The 14,420-nt window shown below is 52.3% G+C and overlaps 3 protein-coding genes across 5 annotated transcripts in view; 2 read left to right on the top strand and 1 right to left on the bottom strand.

The window, feature by feature from the left end:
* Positions 1-1,628, top strand: part of ACLY (ATP citrate lyase) — a 28,648-nt gene extending 27,020 nt beyond the window's left edge. For all 3 annotated transcript variants that reach the window (XM_058041504.1, XM_058041506.1, XM_058041505.1), the window contains exons 26-28: positions 247-329; positions 557-633; positions 811-1,628. In XM_058041504.1, coding sequence (XP_057897487.1) covers positions 247-329; positions 557-633; positions 811-905 — 255 coding nt within the window. In that variant the 3' untranslated portion in view covers positions 906-1,628. The remainder of the gene's footprint in view (positions 1-246; positions 330-556; positions 634-810) is intronic.
* An 841-nt stretch (positions 1,629-2,469) lies between these two features.
* On the top strand, positions 2,470-8,556 carry KLHL11 (kelch like family member 11). The gene is made up of 2 exons (XM_058041509.1): positions 2,470-2,960; positions 3,171-8,556. The coding sequence occupies exons 1-2, from the start codon at positions 2,470-2,472 to the stop codon at positions 4,765-4,767; spliced, it is 2,088 nt and encodes a 695-aa protein (XP_057897492.1). The 3' UTR covers positions 4,768-8,556.
* A 302-nt stretch (positions 8,557-8,858) lies between these two features.
* On the bottom strand, positions 8,859-13,715 carry KLHL10 (kelch like family member 10). Its single transcript, XM_058041517.1, has 5 exons — positions 13,534-13,715; positions 12,337-12,823; positions 10,858-11,475; positions 10,273-10,422; positions 8,859-9,230 (listed from the first exon to the last, which is right to left on the bottom strand). Exons 1-5 carry the CDS (start codon positions 13,677-13,679, stop codon positions 8,859-8,861), a joined length of 1,773 nt encoding a protein of 590 aa, XP_057897500.1. The 5' UTR covers positions 13,680-13,715.
* Between the last annotated feature and the right edge of the window lie 705 nt (positions 13,716-14,420).

Genomic DNA, 14,420 nt, shown 5'->3' with positions numbered 1-14,420 from the left:
CTGTGTGGCCACAGTGGCACTGCTGGGTGTAAATCCCAGGCTGCTGGCTGCTAGGAACCTCTGGGGGGTGACTCTAGAGGGTTTTGGGTTGATTTTCCAGCATTTCCATTTAGTGTAGCTCTTGCTCAGGCTGCTGGGCTGGTGTGCCCCCAGCTACAGGCAGCCCTCAAATCATCAGTGAAAGGTGCCATGTAAACACCATTTGCACTGTTGACATCTTTATTGCATGTGTTTTATTTCCTGCAGAAACCAAATCTTATCCTGAATGTAGATGGCTTTATTGGAGTGGCCTTTGTTGACGTGCTCAGGAATTGTGGCTCTTTCACACGGTGAGTGAGGGGAAGCTGTTCTTGCATCATGTGAAGCTGCACTGCCAGCTCCTGAGGGGCAGAATTCCATGACATGGCAAGGATGCAGCCTGGCTTGACTTTTGGGGGCAGAAAGCTGCCAGGGGAATTTGTGTGGCTTGTGGCACTAGAGCAGGTGGCAGCCCATCTGAGATGGAATGGCTCCTGGTAATCATCTGTTTAAGGAATCATTTTCCTTTGTTTCGCAGGGAAGAAGCAGATGAATATATTGATATAGGAGCTCTCAATGGCATCTTTGTGCTGGGCAGGAGTATGGGATTCATTGGTGAGTTCACCACATCCCCCTGCCCCTTCCCTCCTCCTGGGGCTGCCCTGCCTTAGGAACACCAGAAAAACCTGAAACTCAAGGGGGGGGGATTTAATGCACCCCAGAAATCCAACTCAAGGCAAAGACTTAAAAGGAGGGATGGGGATTTTGTAACATAAACCACTCTCCTTTCAGGGCACTACCTGGACCAGAAGAGATTGAAGCAGGGTCTGTACCGTCACCCCTGGGATGACATCTCCTACGTCCTGCCAGAGCACATGACCATGTGAGAAGCTGCTGGTGCCTTGGAGTGCACCAGGACAGAAACCTGGCCAGGGGACAGCCACAGTGGGACTGTGATGTGTAAAGATGATTATTGGGACAGAGATGTTGAGCTGCCTGGTCAAACTGTGCAAAGCGACTGTTTTATAAGGATAGAAACTTACTCTAATAAAACCAAAACTTGTGCTATTCCCTCTGTTACCTGCTGTATTTAATACCGTCTCTCACACTTTTTTTTTTTTTCTATTCTCATTTCATTTTGTTCCAGAAGTGATTTAGGGTTTGGGGGGTAGAGTTTGGCTCATAGGTATGCCTTACTGAACTCTGGTAACAAGCTGTACCTTTCCCATGAGGGGAACGTGCCTGTCATTCCCATAAGCCATCACTTTGGATATTTTTTTTATCTGTTGTTTTTCAATTTGTTTATCATGTTCTTGTCCTTGGTCTGACTGTACCTGAATCCTGGGACCACTGCTAAAGTATAACCGATGTTACTCAAGCTGGTGTAGTAATTTAAAGTGTAAAGTTGTAACATACTGCTGTGAAAACTGTGAAATCCCTGTACTCCAGTGTCTGTATTTATGCAAACAACCTCTCCTTTCCTCTGACTGCTGCTCTGTGCACTGTCACTCATGTAATCTGCAGCTGCAAAAATATCTCAGTAATAATTTCAGTGTCCTCCTTGTCTGTGTACTGTAACCAAATGCAAATAAATACATGTTACTAATTTATTCTCTTTCCATGTGTGATTTCTGTGAGTTGTCCCTAAACAGTGTCTAAGTGGATGTGACAAGTTGTCATTTAACTAAATAACTTTCAAAGCAATTACTCCTCAGGGTCTGTTTCAGGTGATTTAGAAGGGGAGAAATAAAAATCAAACTGCAGACAGACTTCACCTTGGGTGGAAAAAGGTCAAAAAGACAAAATTTAAGTAGAGAATAAGCAGAAGGACACAAGCTAGTTCTGATACCATTATACACGAGTTAGAGAACTGCATTGTGTGTATAGCAAACATGAAATAACCACCTATACACCTCACTGCGTTGTAATTAAAAACCCAATGTACCATGGAGTGAGAGAATTCCTAATTGCCCAGGTGCAGGGAGGGCACGGGGAAGAAGAAAAGGATGAGGATTGCCTGAGTCTCCGAGTGGAAAGGCCCCGAGGCACCGGGGCCCTGCCACGACGGGGACGCGGGGTCCCGGGGGTTCTGGGCTGAGGGGATGGGGGGATACGATAAAGTCCCGAGTGGTCCGGGCTGAGGGGACGCGGGGTCCTGGGGGCTCCGGGCTGAGGGGATGGAGAGCCGAGGGGTCCCGGCCTCAGGGCACGGGGGATACGGCAAAGTCCCGAGGGGTCCGGGGTGAGGGAACGCGGTGTCCCGGGCGGTCCCGGGGGCTCCCGGGCTGTATGGGGGTCCCGAGTGAAGGGAAGGCGGGCTCTCGTGGGGAGCCGCGGGGTCTTGGCGGGTCCCGGGCGCTGCGCTGGCAGCCGCTCCCCTCACGGCGTCGCCACCATTGCCCCGCAACGCGCGCTCTCTCCGCCAGGGGGCGGCGCCGCGCCCCGCCCGCCATGTCCGACAAGATGGCGGCGGCCGCGGCCTGTCCGCAGCCGCAGCCCGGTCCCAGCCCCGGTCCCGGCCCCGGTCCTGGCCCGCCGGCGGCCGAGGCGGAGCGCGGGGCCCCACGCGGGAGCGCGGCGGATGGAGAGGCTGAGGCGGAGGAGTTCGGGTGCCCGGCGCACTGCTCCGACCTGGCCTGGCGGCAGAACGAGCAGCGCCGCCACGGCCTGTACTGCGACATCACGCTGGCTTTCGGCGGCGCGGGCATGGCCCGCGAGTACCGGGCGCACCGGTCCGTCCTGGCCGCCGCCACCGAGTACTTCACGCCGCTGCTCTCGGGAGGGTTCGCGGAGTCGCGCTCGGGTCGCGTGGAGCTGCAGAAGTGGAGCTCGGAGGGCGGCCCCGACCCCGACACGGTGGAGGCCGTTATCGGCTTCATGTACACCGGCACCATCCGCGTGAGCCCCGGCAACGTCCATGAGGTGCTGGAGATGGCGGACAGGTAAGTGCGGCCCTGGCGGGGGCTGGCAGGGACCGGGTCACTGCAGCAGAGGATCGCGCACTGGTTTGGGTTGGAAGGCACCTTAGAGGTTCATCTCGTTGCACCCCCTGCCATGGGCAGGGACACGTTCTCTATCCCAGTTGCTCCAAGCCCCATCCAGTCTGGCCTGGAACACCTCTAGGGATGTCTAACTCCCTTGTTTGTCTGTAGGTTTCTGCTGACCCGGCTGAAGGATTTTTGCGGAGAGTTTCTGAAGAAGAAGCTGAATCTTTCCAACTGTGTGGCGGTTCACAGCTTGGCCCACATGTATTCCCTGAATCAGCTGGCCCTCAAAGCGCAGGATATGATCAGGAGGAACTTCCACAAAGTCATCCAAGATGAGGAGTTCTACACTTTGCCATTTCACCTTGTCCGCGACTGGCTCTCAGACTCGGAGATCACGGTGGACTCTGAAGAAATCCTCTTTGAGACTGTTTTGAAGTGGGTTCAGAAAAACCCTGAGGAAAGAGAGAGGTACTTTGAAGATCTCTTTAAGCTGCTAAGATTGTCTCAGATGAAACCCACGTACCTGACTCGCCACGTGAAATCCGAGCGGCTGGTGTCGAGCAGCGAGGCCTGTGTGAAGCTGGTGTCCGAGGCCGTGGAGAGCCATGCCCTGCGCTCTGAGAACCTGCAGTCAGGGAACCTGCAGCACTCAGCCTGCCCTGCTGCACTGCTGCCACGCTTTGGCCAGAACATGGATGTCATCATGGTCATTGGCGGTGTGTCCGAGGGTGGCGATTACCTGAGCGAGTGTGTGGGCTACTTCATCGATGAGGACAGGTGGGTCAACCTGCCTCACATCCACAACCACCTGGATGGGCACGCTGTGGCCGTGACAGAGTCCTACGTGTATGTGGCCGGCTCCATGGAACCAGGCTTTGCCAAGACTGTGGAGAGGTACAATCCAAACAGAAATATTTGGGAGCAGGTTTCCAACCTCATCACCAGGAAGCACTCCTTTGGCCTTACTGAAGTGAAAGGCAACTTGTACAGTATTGGCGGGCACGGCAATTTCAGCCCAGGCTTTAAAGATGTGGCCATTTATAATCCTGAGCAGGACAAATGGCTGAACCTGGAGTCGGCGCCGAAGATCCTGCGGGATGTCAAGGCTGTCTCCGTGGAGGACCGGTACGTGTACGTGGCCGCCCGCACCCCGGTCGACAGCGACAGCGAGGACGGGCTCAGGGCTGTTATTATCAGATACGATGCTGAAACCAGGCAGTGGCAGGACGTGGAATCCCTGCCCCTCATCGACAACTACTGCTCCTTCCAGATGTCTGTGGCCAGCACCAACTTCTACCACACGGCATCGTGCTGCCCCAAGAGTTACCCCATAGACAACGAGGAGGCCAAGGGAAAGATCTCCAGCAGGGCCTCGGATGAAATCCTGGAATCCTTGCCCCCCGAGGTGCTGAGCATTGAAGGAGCAGCTATTTGTTACTACAAAGATGACGTGTTTATCATTGGGGGCTGGAAGAACAGCGATGACATTGACAAGCAGTACAGGAAGGAGGCCTATCGCTACTGCGCCGAGCGCAAGCGCTGGATGCTCCTGCCCCCCATGCCACAGCCCCGCTGCAGAGCCACTGCCTGCCACGTGAGAATCCCCTTCAGGTGCCTGCAGGGAACACAGAGGTACCCCATGCCACAAAATCTCATGTGGCAAAAAGATAGAATCAGGCAGATGCAGGAAAGGCAGATGCAGGAGATCCACCGATACTCCCTGAGCTTACGGAGGATGCCGCGCTCCCAGATCGAGTGCTAGTGTCTGCAGTGTCACTCCTGATGAGCCTAGGAAATAAACCCGTTTGTTAGGCTTGATGTGTCTTTATAAGACATGAGGGTGTGGATTTGTTTTGATGCATAAAACCAGCATCTGTTGTGTACTGAAAATTCAGAAGCTCAGAAGTTGAGGGTGGGTGGGAATTGAGACACTCCATGAATCCAACAGTATTCCTTAATGATGCCCAGGGAAAAGCTGTAGCCTGTATCGGGCTGTGAAATGTCTCTGGGAGCATTAAGCCTGTTACTTCTTTCCTCAGATCTTTGGTTCCAAGGATTTCTGTAGAGTTAGTCTCTAACAGTTCTACTTGGAAAATCAAAGATCTCTCTCTTAATAATTTAGTGGTTACATTTGTGTGTGCTTGAAAGCACCTGTTTCATTTGCACTTATCTCTTGACATTCCTTTGATTCTCTCCTCAGTGACTAAACTTCACAGGATTGGTGTTGGTGTACTTGGCTTTCCCAAGCTGGAGGCAAGTGCAATAGCTCTGTATGAAACAAAAGCACAATCTTTCTTTATGAAATTACTTCAGGATGTTTCTATGTGTATTAAATATTTTGTATTTGTGTGTTATAGAGAGGCTGCAGAGTTTGTTTATAAATGGATGATTGGTTGGACACAAAACCCTTGCTAAAAGAGAGCTTGAGGCAGTGGATTTTTTTTCGGGTGTATTGCAGGTTTGAGTCTGTCTCTGACTCAAAAACTTGGGTCAACAGCCTGAGCAAAGGAGTGACACCCAGCCATGAGCCACCCACCCACACTGGTTGTTCAGTTCTGTCAGAGTGGATCAGTGAGAGTGGGATTATTTCATGGGAATACAGTGAAACCTGAGTTACTCGTAGGTCTTTTCTCAAATGTTGCACGTTTTCATTCTAGTGAAAAGTGATGAAAGAGCCCCTGCTGTTCCCAGCCTCTCTGACAATCAGAAAGAACCCTTTGCCCTCCTGTGCTGTCCCAAGGGGCTCCCAGCTGTGCTCCTGCAGCGGGGAGAGCTGGGCTTTCAGAGTCTCCAGGTATCTGAATTTCCCCACTTGCTCTGGGGTGACATTTACACTCATTTAAACACCTTTTGGCATTTTGGGGTGGCTGTACATGCAGGTGCCCTGGTTGGCTCTGGATGCTTCCTGCTGCACTCCCAGGGAACAAACAGAATGTGGGATAGTCCCTTTGGGATATCCCTGCCTCTCTGCCCCACTGAGCACTCCTCCCCATCCAAGAAGCTCCAGGACCCTTTCATTTACCAACAGTTTCAGTGCATACCTCCTACCTCCTTTTCTCCCCATCCTTCCCTTCTTTTGAATGTTCCAGGTTTTTCCATGCAGTCTTAACTCAGGATCTTAGGGAAGGGAATGGGAGGAGTAACCTGGGTATTACAAAATTTGTGTAGACAAACCTTTCTGGAAAATCTGTTACTGTTCTTGGTTCATTGATGATTTGCTGGTGGTTTTGCTGTGGGTTAATTCTTTGCAAAGAACTTTTAACCAATTTGGGGTTTGTTTTGGTCTTAATTGTTTTGCTTCCTGAGCTGCTCATTCTCCTTTTCCAGTTCAACAGGCAGCCCAGATCATATCTGAAACTTGGGGTAAGTCTTTCCACCACTCAGTGTGTAAAGGTTTCTCTGATGTGTATGTCCCTTAAAGCTCCACTTTGTGGTTCGTGGGCCACTTTGATATCAACAACTTGTCTTTTTGTGAGAGAGTCTCCAGCCTTAGTTAAAACAACTGCCAGACTTGAAATTCTGAAGTTTGTCTTGGTTTACTCCTCTGTGGTAACCATGTTTTATTTTCTTTGCCTGTTTGGTTGTTGGGGCAGGTGAAGTCTGTACTGCTGGCTTCATGCAAGAGGAAATAGGTGAGTTTAAGGTGATGTTTGCAGGTGGCTGTTCCCAAACAGCTGCTGCAGGTTTGTAAGCTGGGGTTGATCCATGGACTCTTGCTGGTCTGGCTGGAGTAGATATGGAATTGCTGCAGCAGTTTGTGATAAAATGCAAATTCCTCTGGTGCTGAATCCATCAATGTAACAGCAATTTGTGGGAGCTGATTTTAAGATACTTAAGAGGAGTTCTGTCCTCCACCCTGCTGAACCAGCTGGAGGGATTAAACAGGCAGCTGGGGAGTGGTAGGTCACCACCACAGCTCTCTCCAAGCTCTCTTGTAGCCTCTCCTCAAATACAGACAATCTGTAGGGAGAAACACCAAGATGGTTCTTTCAGTTGGAATAGAAGCTGAGTATTTAATCCATGGCACTGTGCGACAGAGAGGCAAGAACAAACCTTGCAGTCTTGCCTTTTCTAAGCAAAATTGATATTGCACTTCCCAGGAGGACTTTGGGCTGCTGGACAAGCTGTGGCATTTTCTCAAAGCACTCCCCTGAGAGCCAGCCCCATCCCTGGACAGGTAACCCGTGTGTGCCAGCTGCATGCTGTGTGTGCCTTGCTGTCCCTCCACGTGCTTGGGCTGGGGGCTGGCAGCAGCACAGGCTGCTCTCAGTGTTTGCTCTGCCACTTCTGGGATAGTTTTAAGCAGTTGGGGTTTTTTAGCCTTGAATCCCAGGGGACCAGTGGCACTGGTGTGGTTTGTGACTGATAGATCAAATAAATAATCCATTGCATCACATGAGGTGGTGGGAGAATTGCATTCGTGGCTCTGGCTGCAGTTTAGCCCACAAGCCTGTGAATCCATAACAATTTCCTTGTGCCCTTGACCACCATATCTTGCTGGGTGTTTATCAAATGATGCCATAAACAAAAGCCTGGGAATTCCTCACGTGTGTTTCTGGAGGCTGCTCAGCTGTCAGCAGTGCGTGTTCAGTAAGGGTGAGGAGGCTGAGTGCTGCCTCACTGAGGGAAAAGGACATTGGGGGGAATTTTCCTCCTCCTTAGGACAATCACACCTCTACACCTGTCCTGATTCCTGCCACCAAACACATGACATGTCCTGGATTTCTGCTTTTCTTTACCCCCTGCCAGGTGGTAGTGGTCATTTTAGTAACTCCCAGGGGCCATATGTGTACATAATATTTTATAACTGCCTGGATACTCCATTAGAGGGGTTGTGTTTTTAATGGACTCCCTTGCACACAGTGGGAGTCCATTCCACAGATGAAGCAAACATGTTTCATGTGCTGTGAACAACTGTACCCAGCATTCTGCTTGACTATTGCAATGACATTTTTCTCCATTACAGTAAATATTAAAATCCAAACTCTTGGCTCGTCTTTTGTGTTGTGAAATACCCTGGTGGCTGAAAACAAACCCAGTCCCAAGGAATTAGAACTTTCTATGTTCTTAATATTACAGCCTTGTAACAGGATGTTGTAACATCCAATGGGCTTTGAAAAGCAAGTGTAAAGAAAGTGGTCTTGGATTTATTTTCAGCTCTGTCCACCTTAGGTTGGGGTACAAGCCATCTCCCCTTTGACAGTCCTGGGTGAAATCTGATAAAACAGGTGCTCTTGAGGATCTAACCCTGTTACTAATATGAATGTAGAGTGTGGAACTAACGAGCTGTTTGATGACCATTAATAGTCAGATTCTCCTCGTGGGTCCATGTCACTGTGGGTTGCAGCAGCTCTGCTCTCCTGGCATATTAACAGAGGGACAGCAGTTTCCTGGGGAGCAGCACTCCTGTCCCTACCTGTGAGGTAAAGTTGTGTGTGTCATAGGCCCTTTGAAACAGATCCTGCTGTCCTGTTCTTGACCTTAAATACACTGTACTAAAGTTTATTGTAAGAGGTGAATTAATGAAAATAAACCTTTTATTTCTCTAGCATTCTGTTGTGCTTTTGATTTTTTTAAGTTAACGTACAGGGTGTGGCTGATGCTCACATCGGGTAGTGCTGTTGAGTGAAAATTTGAATTTGTAACGATCCTTTTGGCCTGTTACTATTGTTTTTATTTTAGAACAAGAGAACATTCCCCCATGCTGCCATGGGGACTTTATTACCTAAAAGACAACTATTTACACAGGCATCCAGTGGTGGGATGCTCAGAAGACTTTATTAGATACGCAGAACTATTTACACAAGCATCCAGTGATGGCTGATCACAACACTCCTAGCTAAGGGGAACTATTTACAACGGCGAGCTCCGAGTTGAGCTGGTGAACAAGATGTCCATGGAGGAGCTGTGCTGGTAGTAGTGTTGCCTGGCGATGTATTCCATGACATTGGAGAGTCCTGGCACCACGCAGCAGCTGACGGCGCTGCGGGTGATGCCCATGCTGTGGGCATCGTACCACTCGTTGGTGTCCTCCTCGTAGCACTCGGTGGCAACGGTGGTGCTGAACCCATTGAAGCCCCCAACCACGAACAAGAGGCCGTCCATCACCTCAATGCCAAAGTTGCTGCGTGGGTTTAGCATGGAGGGCACGGCGTGCCAGGCGTTGGCGATGGGGTTGTACGCTTCCACGCTCTGCAGCCGGCTGTTCCCGTCAAACCCTCCGACCTGGGAATGCCAAAGGGATAGAGATTGAGAGGGGCCTTTCCTCAGGCAGGTCCTGGCAGGTACAGTGAGATGGGAACTGCTGCTGCCTCCCTGGCTGCAGTCTGGGCAGGGCAGAGAGCACCAGATCTCTGAGCAGGGCAGAGAGCACCAGATCTCTGAGCATGGCAGAGAGCGCCAGATCTCTGAGCATGGCAGAGCACCAGATCTCTGAGCAGGGCAGAGCACCAGATCTCTGAGCAGGGCAGAGAGCACCAGATCTCTGAGCAGGGCAGAGCACCAGATCTCTGAGCATGGCAGAGCACCAGACCTCTGAGCATGGCAGAGCACCAGATCTCCAACCATGGCAGAGAGCGCCAGATCTCTGAGCAGGGCAGAGAGCACCAGATCTCTGAGCAGGGCCAAGAGCACCAGATCTCTGAGCAGGGCAGAGAGCACCAGATCTCCAGCCATGGCAGAGAGCACCAGATCTCCAACCATGGCAGAGAGCACCAGATCTCTGAGCATGGCAGAGAGCACCAGATCTCCAATCATGGCAGAGAGCGCCAGATCTCTGAGCAGGGCAGAGCACCAGATCTCTGAGCAGAGCAGAGAGCGCCAGATCTCTGGGCAGGGCCGAGAGCACCAGATCTCTGGGCAGGGCCAAGAGCACCAGCTCTCCAAGCATGGTTCTTGCTTATTGCTCCCTCCTCTCTGAGCAGCTTTCCAAAGCACTTTATGCAACTGTCAATTTTGACATTTCTCCAGAGGCTGGATGCAGTCCATGGAGAGGATAAACAATGGATGAGCAGGCCCAAGTCCCTGCTCTGTGCTGCTGATGCTGCTGGCAGCAGCAGAAATTGCGTTCTTTGCTGCAGCTGCTTAAACATTGCCAAACACCCTTTTTATACCCAAAAGCGTGTGATGGGTGATAACATTCTCAGGAAGTGCATCAACCCTTCTGGCTCTGACATCCCTAAACCTCACATAAGCAGATGGCCACCCTGGAGGTGTGGGAGCTGCAGCCACCCCAGGGACTGCAGTGCTGGGTGGTGTTGGCCCTTACCGCGTACACCTGGTTCCCATACGCCATCACCCCAACTCCACTTCTCCTGCTGCTCATTGGGGCGATCAGGGACCACTGGTTTGTGGTGGGGTTGAACACTTCAGCTGAGCTGAGGCACTGATCACCATCAAACCCACCACAGATGTACACCTGGGGACAGGAGAGGTGGGAAAGTGTGAATGGGGTGGTTAGACCCTTGGTGAGGAAACATGAATGCTGTAGCAGGATTTTTGGGGTGTTCTGTTTTAGAGTGGGAATGGTGTTGTCATCCTGGGTTTGAAGTAGCAGCAGTGCAAAGAGTTGATGCCAGCAAGATTTCTACTCTTGATTTTCCAAGCTGCATGAAGCAGACAAGCCTGGTATTGTACCTATGGCCAGGAAAAGGGCTGTCGGGCACCAGGTTGGCAGCAGCTCTGGAAGAGTTTTTGTACTCCTGGTTACTGCCACAACAGGCAGGCTACTTTATATCTGCAGCTCCAGGATTTCATAACTTGTTATGAATTTAAGTGTTACAGATACAGTGAAGGTTTATGTGAACTTTCCTCATGCTGCAACCCCAGCTTCTCTCATCTGGGCTTACTTTACCTTTCCATTCAGCGTGGTTGCACTGGCGTCACTCCTCTGCTCGTGCATGGGGGTGATCAGGGTCCACTGGTTGGTGTCTGGGTCATAGCGCTCCGCTGTGTTGAGCCTCATGTAGCCATCAAACCCTCCCATGGCATAGATGAAGTTGTCCACAACGGTGACGCTGACGTAGCAGCGCCGTGAGTGCATGGGCGCTACCTGCTGCCACGTCTTCTGCAGCGGATCGAAGCGCTTGACGATGTTGAAATAATCCGTGCCATCAAATCCACCGATAACGTAGACGTGGCCTTTCAAATAAGCTGAGCCATGATAGGCAACAGGGCTCTCCTGCTCCCAGGGGATGTTCAGCCACTTGTCGGTGCGGCCGTCGTAGGTCTCGATGGCGCTGGTGGCGCCGCCGCCGCTCCAGCCCCCGATGGCAAAGAGGATGGCATAGGGCAGGCGCGGCCGGGTGAGGGGGTTGGCGTTGACTGAGGAACTCTGGCCGTAGGAGTTCAGGTCGTAGATTTCGGACAGGGCACTGATGATGAGATCTTTGCAGTTGGCGTTGTCTTTCACGTACTCGTGAGCTTTGACGTTGTTCATGAAGTAGTCGGATTGTAGGAGTGCCAGTCGAACCTGGAACGGGCAAGGAGGAGGTTGGAGTGCTGACACTTGTTGTGGTGTGATGCCGTGGTTTGCCTCAGATATCCCAGGTTTCTCCCTGAAGATTTCTTCCCCAGGTGTGTCAATCACCTTTCCACACCCTGACCCCTGCCCAGCACTGTCTGTCAATCCTGGCATTCGAGTGATTGGCAGATTCAAAGGATGCCCTCTACCCCTAGGGGGCATTGGGCCATCCAGGTGTCCTTTGTCCCTTGAGACCTCCTCTCCTGTACCTGGTTGGTGGTCCCCGTATTCCTTTCCTTCCCCTCTCCCCCGGGTAAAAGGGCAAGCAAACCACAGGGATTGGGGAGTTCTGTTGGAGCAGTTGCTGCATTCAGAGGCCTGTGGGCCAGAATAAAGCTCTGGATCCAACCCCTCCATCAGAACCAACTCCTTTCCTTCACCATCGCCTTAAAGCTGCTCCAACAGAGGTAAACCCAAGGATCAGACCCTGTTATGGGGGGAGGCTCCATCCCACCACCACCAGAGCTCCTGCAGGCCTGGAGCTGCCTCCAAGCACCCAACTGCAGCATCCAGCCAGCCAAAAGTGTTTCTGGGGTGAAGCACCACACACCCAGCCAGCCTAAAGGGTCTGTGGGGTGAAACACCACACACCCAGCCGGCCAAAAGTGTCTGTGGGGTGAAACACCACACACCCAGCCAGCCAAAAGTGTCTGTGGGGTGAAACACCACAGTGCCGCTGTTTGGTTCAGCAGCAGGGCCAGACAAGCTCAGGCACGTCCTGTCCAGCAACATTGGTAATTATCCCAATAGATCCTGATGGTTCCCCCCTCATTGCCTTCGGGGACAGCTCCAAAGCTGCTCTGCACCCACCTTGCTGAGCAAGCAGGCGATGTGCTGCCTCCTGTTCTGCGGGTCATGAGCGATCCACCTCAGCACAGCCTCAAACACGGCTTCTTCTCGCCGCACGTTCAGCTCATCCTTCTCAATGATGTGTGCCAGCTCCTCGGCAGAGAGGTCTAGGAACTCCTCGGACACCTGGGACACCTCCTCGAAGTGATGCAGGATGTACACGCAGGCAGCTGCGCGCAGGTCGGGGCAGTGGTAATAGTCAGTGAGTCTGCAAATGCCAATGCAATTCTCAAAGCACAGCCTGGAACTGAGGAACTCACAGCACAGGCTGACGATGCCCATGACATTGAACTGATCTGCTGCAGCCAGCAAACTCTCAACGTTGTCCTCTGTGATCGGTACTGTCCCGGTGTAGGCGTAATTGATGATGAGACCCATCATTTCAGCTGAAATGCCAGGGATTTGATAGACCATCTTGCCCGCGCTGTCCCAGTTGGTAAACAGAGTCCTGAAAACATTGGTGTTGCCGTGTTAAACCCTGCCCCCAAATCCCCTGTGCTCCCCCTGCCCCCAGGACACCAGTTTGGGCACTGGTAGGAGCCATTCTGGGAGGCCTCGTGGTTTATTGATTAATGTTTTACTTGCTGGTTTTGTTTGAAAAAGGAGACACAGCCTCTGGAGCACACCAGAGCTGGAGGCAGCAGGGCAGGGGGTTTCACCTGAGAGGAGCAGAGGGGCAGAATCCCCCCATGGCCTGCTGCCCACGCTGTGGGGATTTTTGGGGGGTTTTAGGGAGCCAGTGCACACAGCCAGGGCGTGTTCAGCCTCTCACCCACCAGCACCCCAACTTCTTCTCCCCAGGGCTGCCCTCCATCCATTCATCCCCCAGCCCACTGGGGTGGGGTTTCCCCAACCCAGGTGCAGCACCAACACTTGGCCTTGAACCCCAGAGAGTCACAGGGTGTGGGGAAGGCAAAGCTGCCCCGTGGCAGCTGGGCCAGGCTCCGGCCCTGCGCTGTGTCTGGGGCTCCTCCAACACCGCTGCCAAGAGCCACTGGTACATGGATTAATCCTGGTGTTCAGGGAGGTGTCAGGACTATGGGAAATCACCTGGTGAGAGGTTCAGGGCAGGTGGAAGTCCTGGGGAAGTGCTGAGGTGGGGTGACCTCAACCAGGGCGTGCTGTTTGTCCCCATCCCCTTGTGCTTCAAGCACTGACCTGAAGTAGATACTGCAGCAAGAGAGGATGAGCTTGTGAGCCTTGAATTCCACCCCATCTACACTGATGATCACATCACAGAATCTCCCTTCCAGGCGGAGTTCATTGGAGATGCTGCAACTCCTATCGCTCATCTTCCTCTCCATGGCGGAGGGTGAATATTTGCTAGGTGCCAAGCTATCCCGCACGTTGGGGCCAGAGGCAGTGGACCTTGCTGAGGTGTGTGGAGCACTCTGGTGTTGTCCCCAAACATCCAGCACTGAACCCCCTTGCTGGTTCTGGACTGTGCCCCATAATGACATCACAGATGCAGGGCTGACCCAGGCCCAGCATTCTGTGGTTGCCCCCAGGCCTTGCTTCCCCACATCCCAGATTATGCTGGCTCCTGGACCTGCCCTGTCTTGGTGGAGCAGAGCCAGCCATGTGCTCGATGCCCTGGCAGCCCTTCAGGAATATTCCACTGCCCCAGATGTGGGCATCAACCACTGCTGAAGTGCCCTGTGCCACCCAGGAGGAAGCTGAGGTACAGTCCAGCTCATGTCCGTGCTGTCACACACAGCGTCCCTGCTGCTTTGTCACTGACATTGTGCTAGGGGAGGTTTAGGTTTGTATATTGGTAATATTGGGATTTTTTTTTTCCCGAATGGCCTGTTTAGCCCTGTCACAAGCTGCAGTAGTGGTGAATTCTTATCCCTGGAGGGGTTTAAAACAGGGCGGTAGTGGTGGATCCTCATCCCTGGAGGGGTTTAAAAGTCTTGTGCACGTGGCACTTTGGGACATCGGTCACTGGTGGCCTTGGCAATGCTGGGGATGGTTCTTTGAGGGCTTCTCCCCCCCAGCGTTCTGTGACTCAGCGCTCTCAATGTTCCAACAGTGTACGGAGCGGT

Source organism: Melospiza georgiana, chromosome 28, assembly GCF_028018845.1.
Source record: "Melospiza georgiana isolate bMelGeo1 chromosome 28, bMelGeo1.pri, whole genome shotgun sequence".
NCBI classification, from domain to species: domain Eukaryota; kingdom Metazoa; phylum Chordata; class Aves; order Passeriformes; family Passerellidae; genus Melospiza; species Melospiza georgiana.
Note: the sequence above shows the minus strand (reverse complement) of the source record. Positions and strands in the feature narration are given on the sequence as shown.

Bases quoted from the DNA above. Each gene is read 5' to 3' on its own strand.
- KLHL11 (XM_058041509.1), top strand. From the start codon at position 2,470: ATGTCCGACAAGATGGCGGCGGCCGCGGCCTGTCCGCAGCCGCAGCCC. The intron at 2,961-3,170 runs GTAAGTGCGGCC...GTTTGTCTGTAG, and splicing joins GTGCTGGAGATGGCGGACAG to GTTTCTGCTGACCCGGCTGA.
- KLHL10 (XM_058041517.1), bottom strand. From the start codon at position 13,679: ATGGAGAGGAAGATGAGCGATAGGAGTTGCAGCATCTCCAATGAACTC. The intron at 10,423-10,857 runs GTAAAGTAAGCC...TCCTGTCCCCAG, and splicing joins CAACCACGCTGAATGGAAAG to GTGTACATCTGTGGTGGGTT. The intron at 9,231-10,272 runs GTAAGGGCCAAC...TGGCATTCCCAG, and splicing joins ATGGGAACCAGGTGTACGCG to GTCGGAGGGTTTGACGGGAA.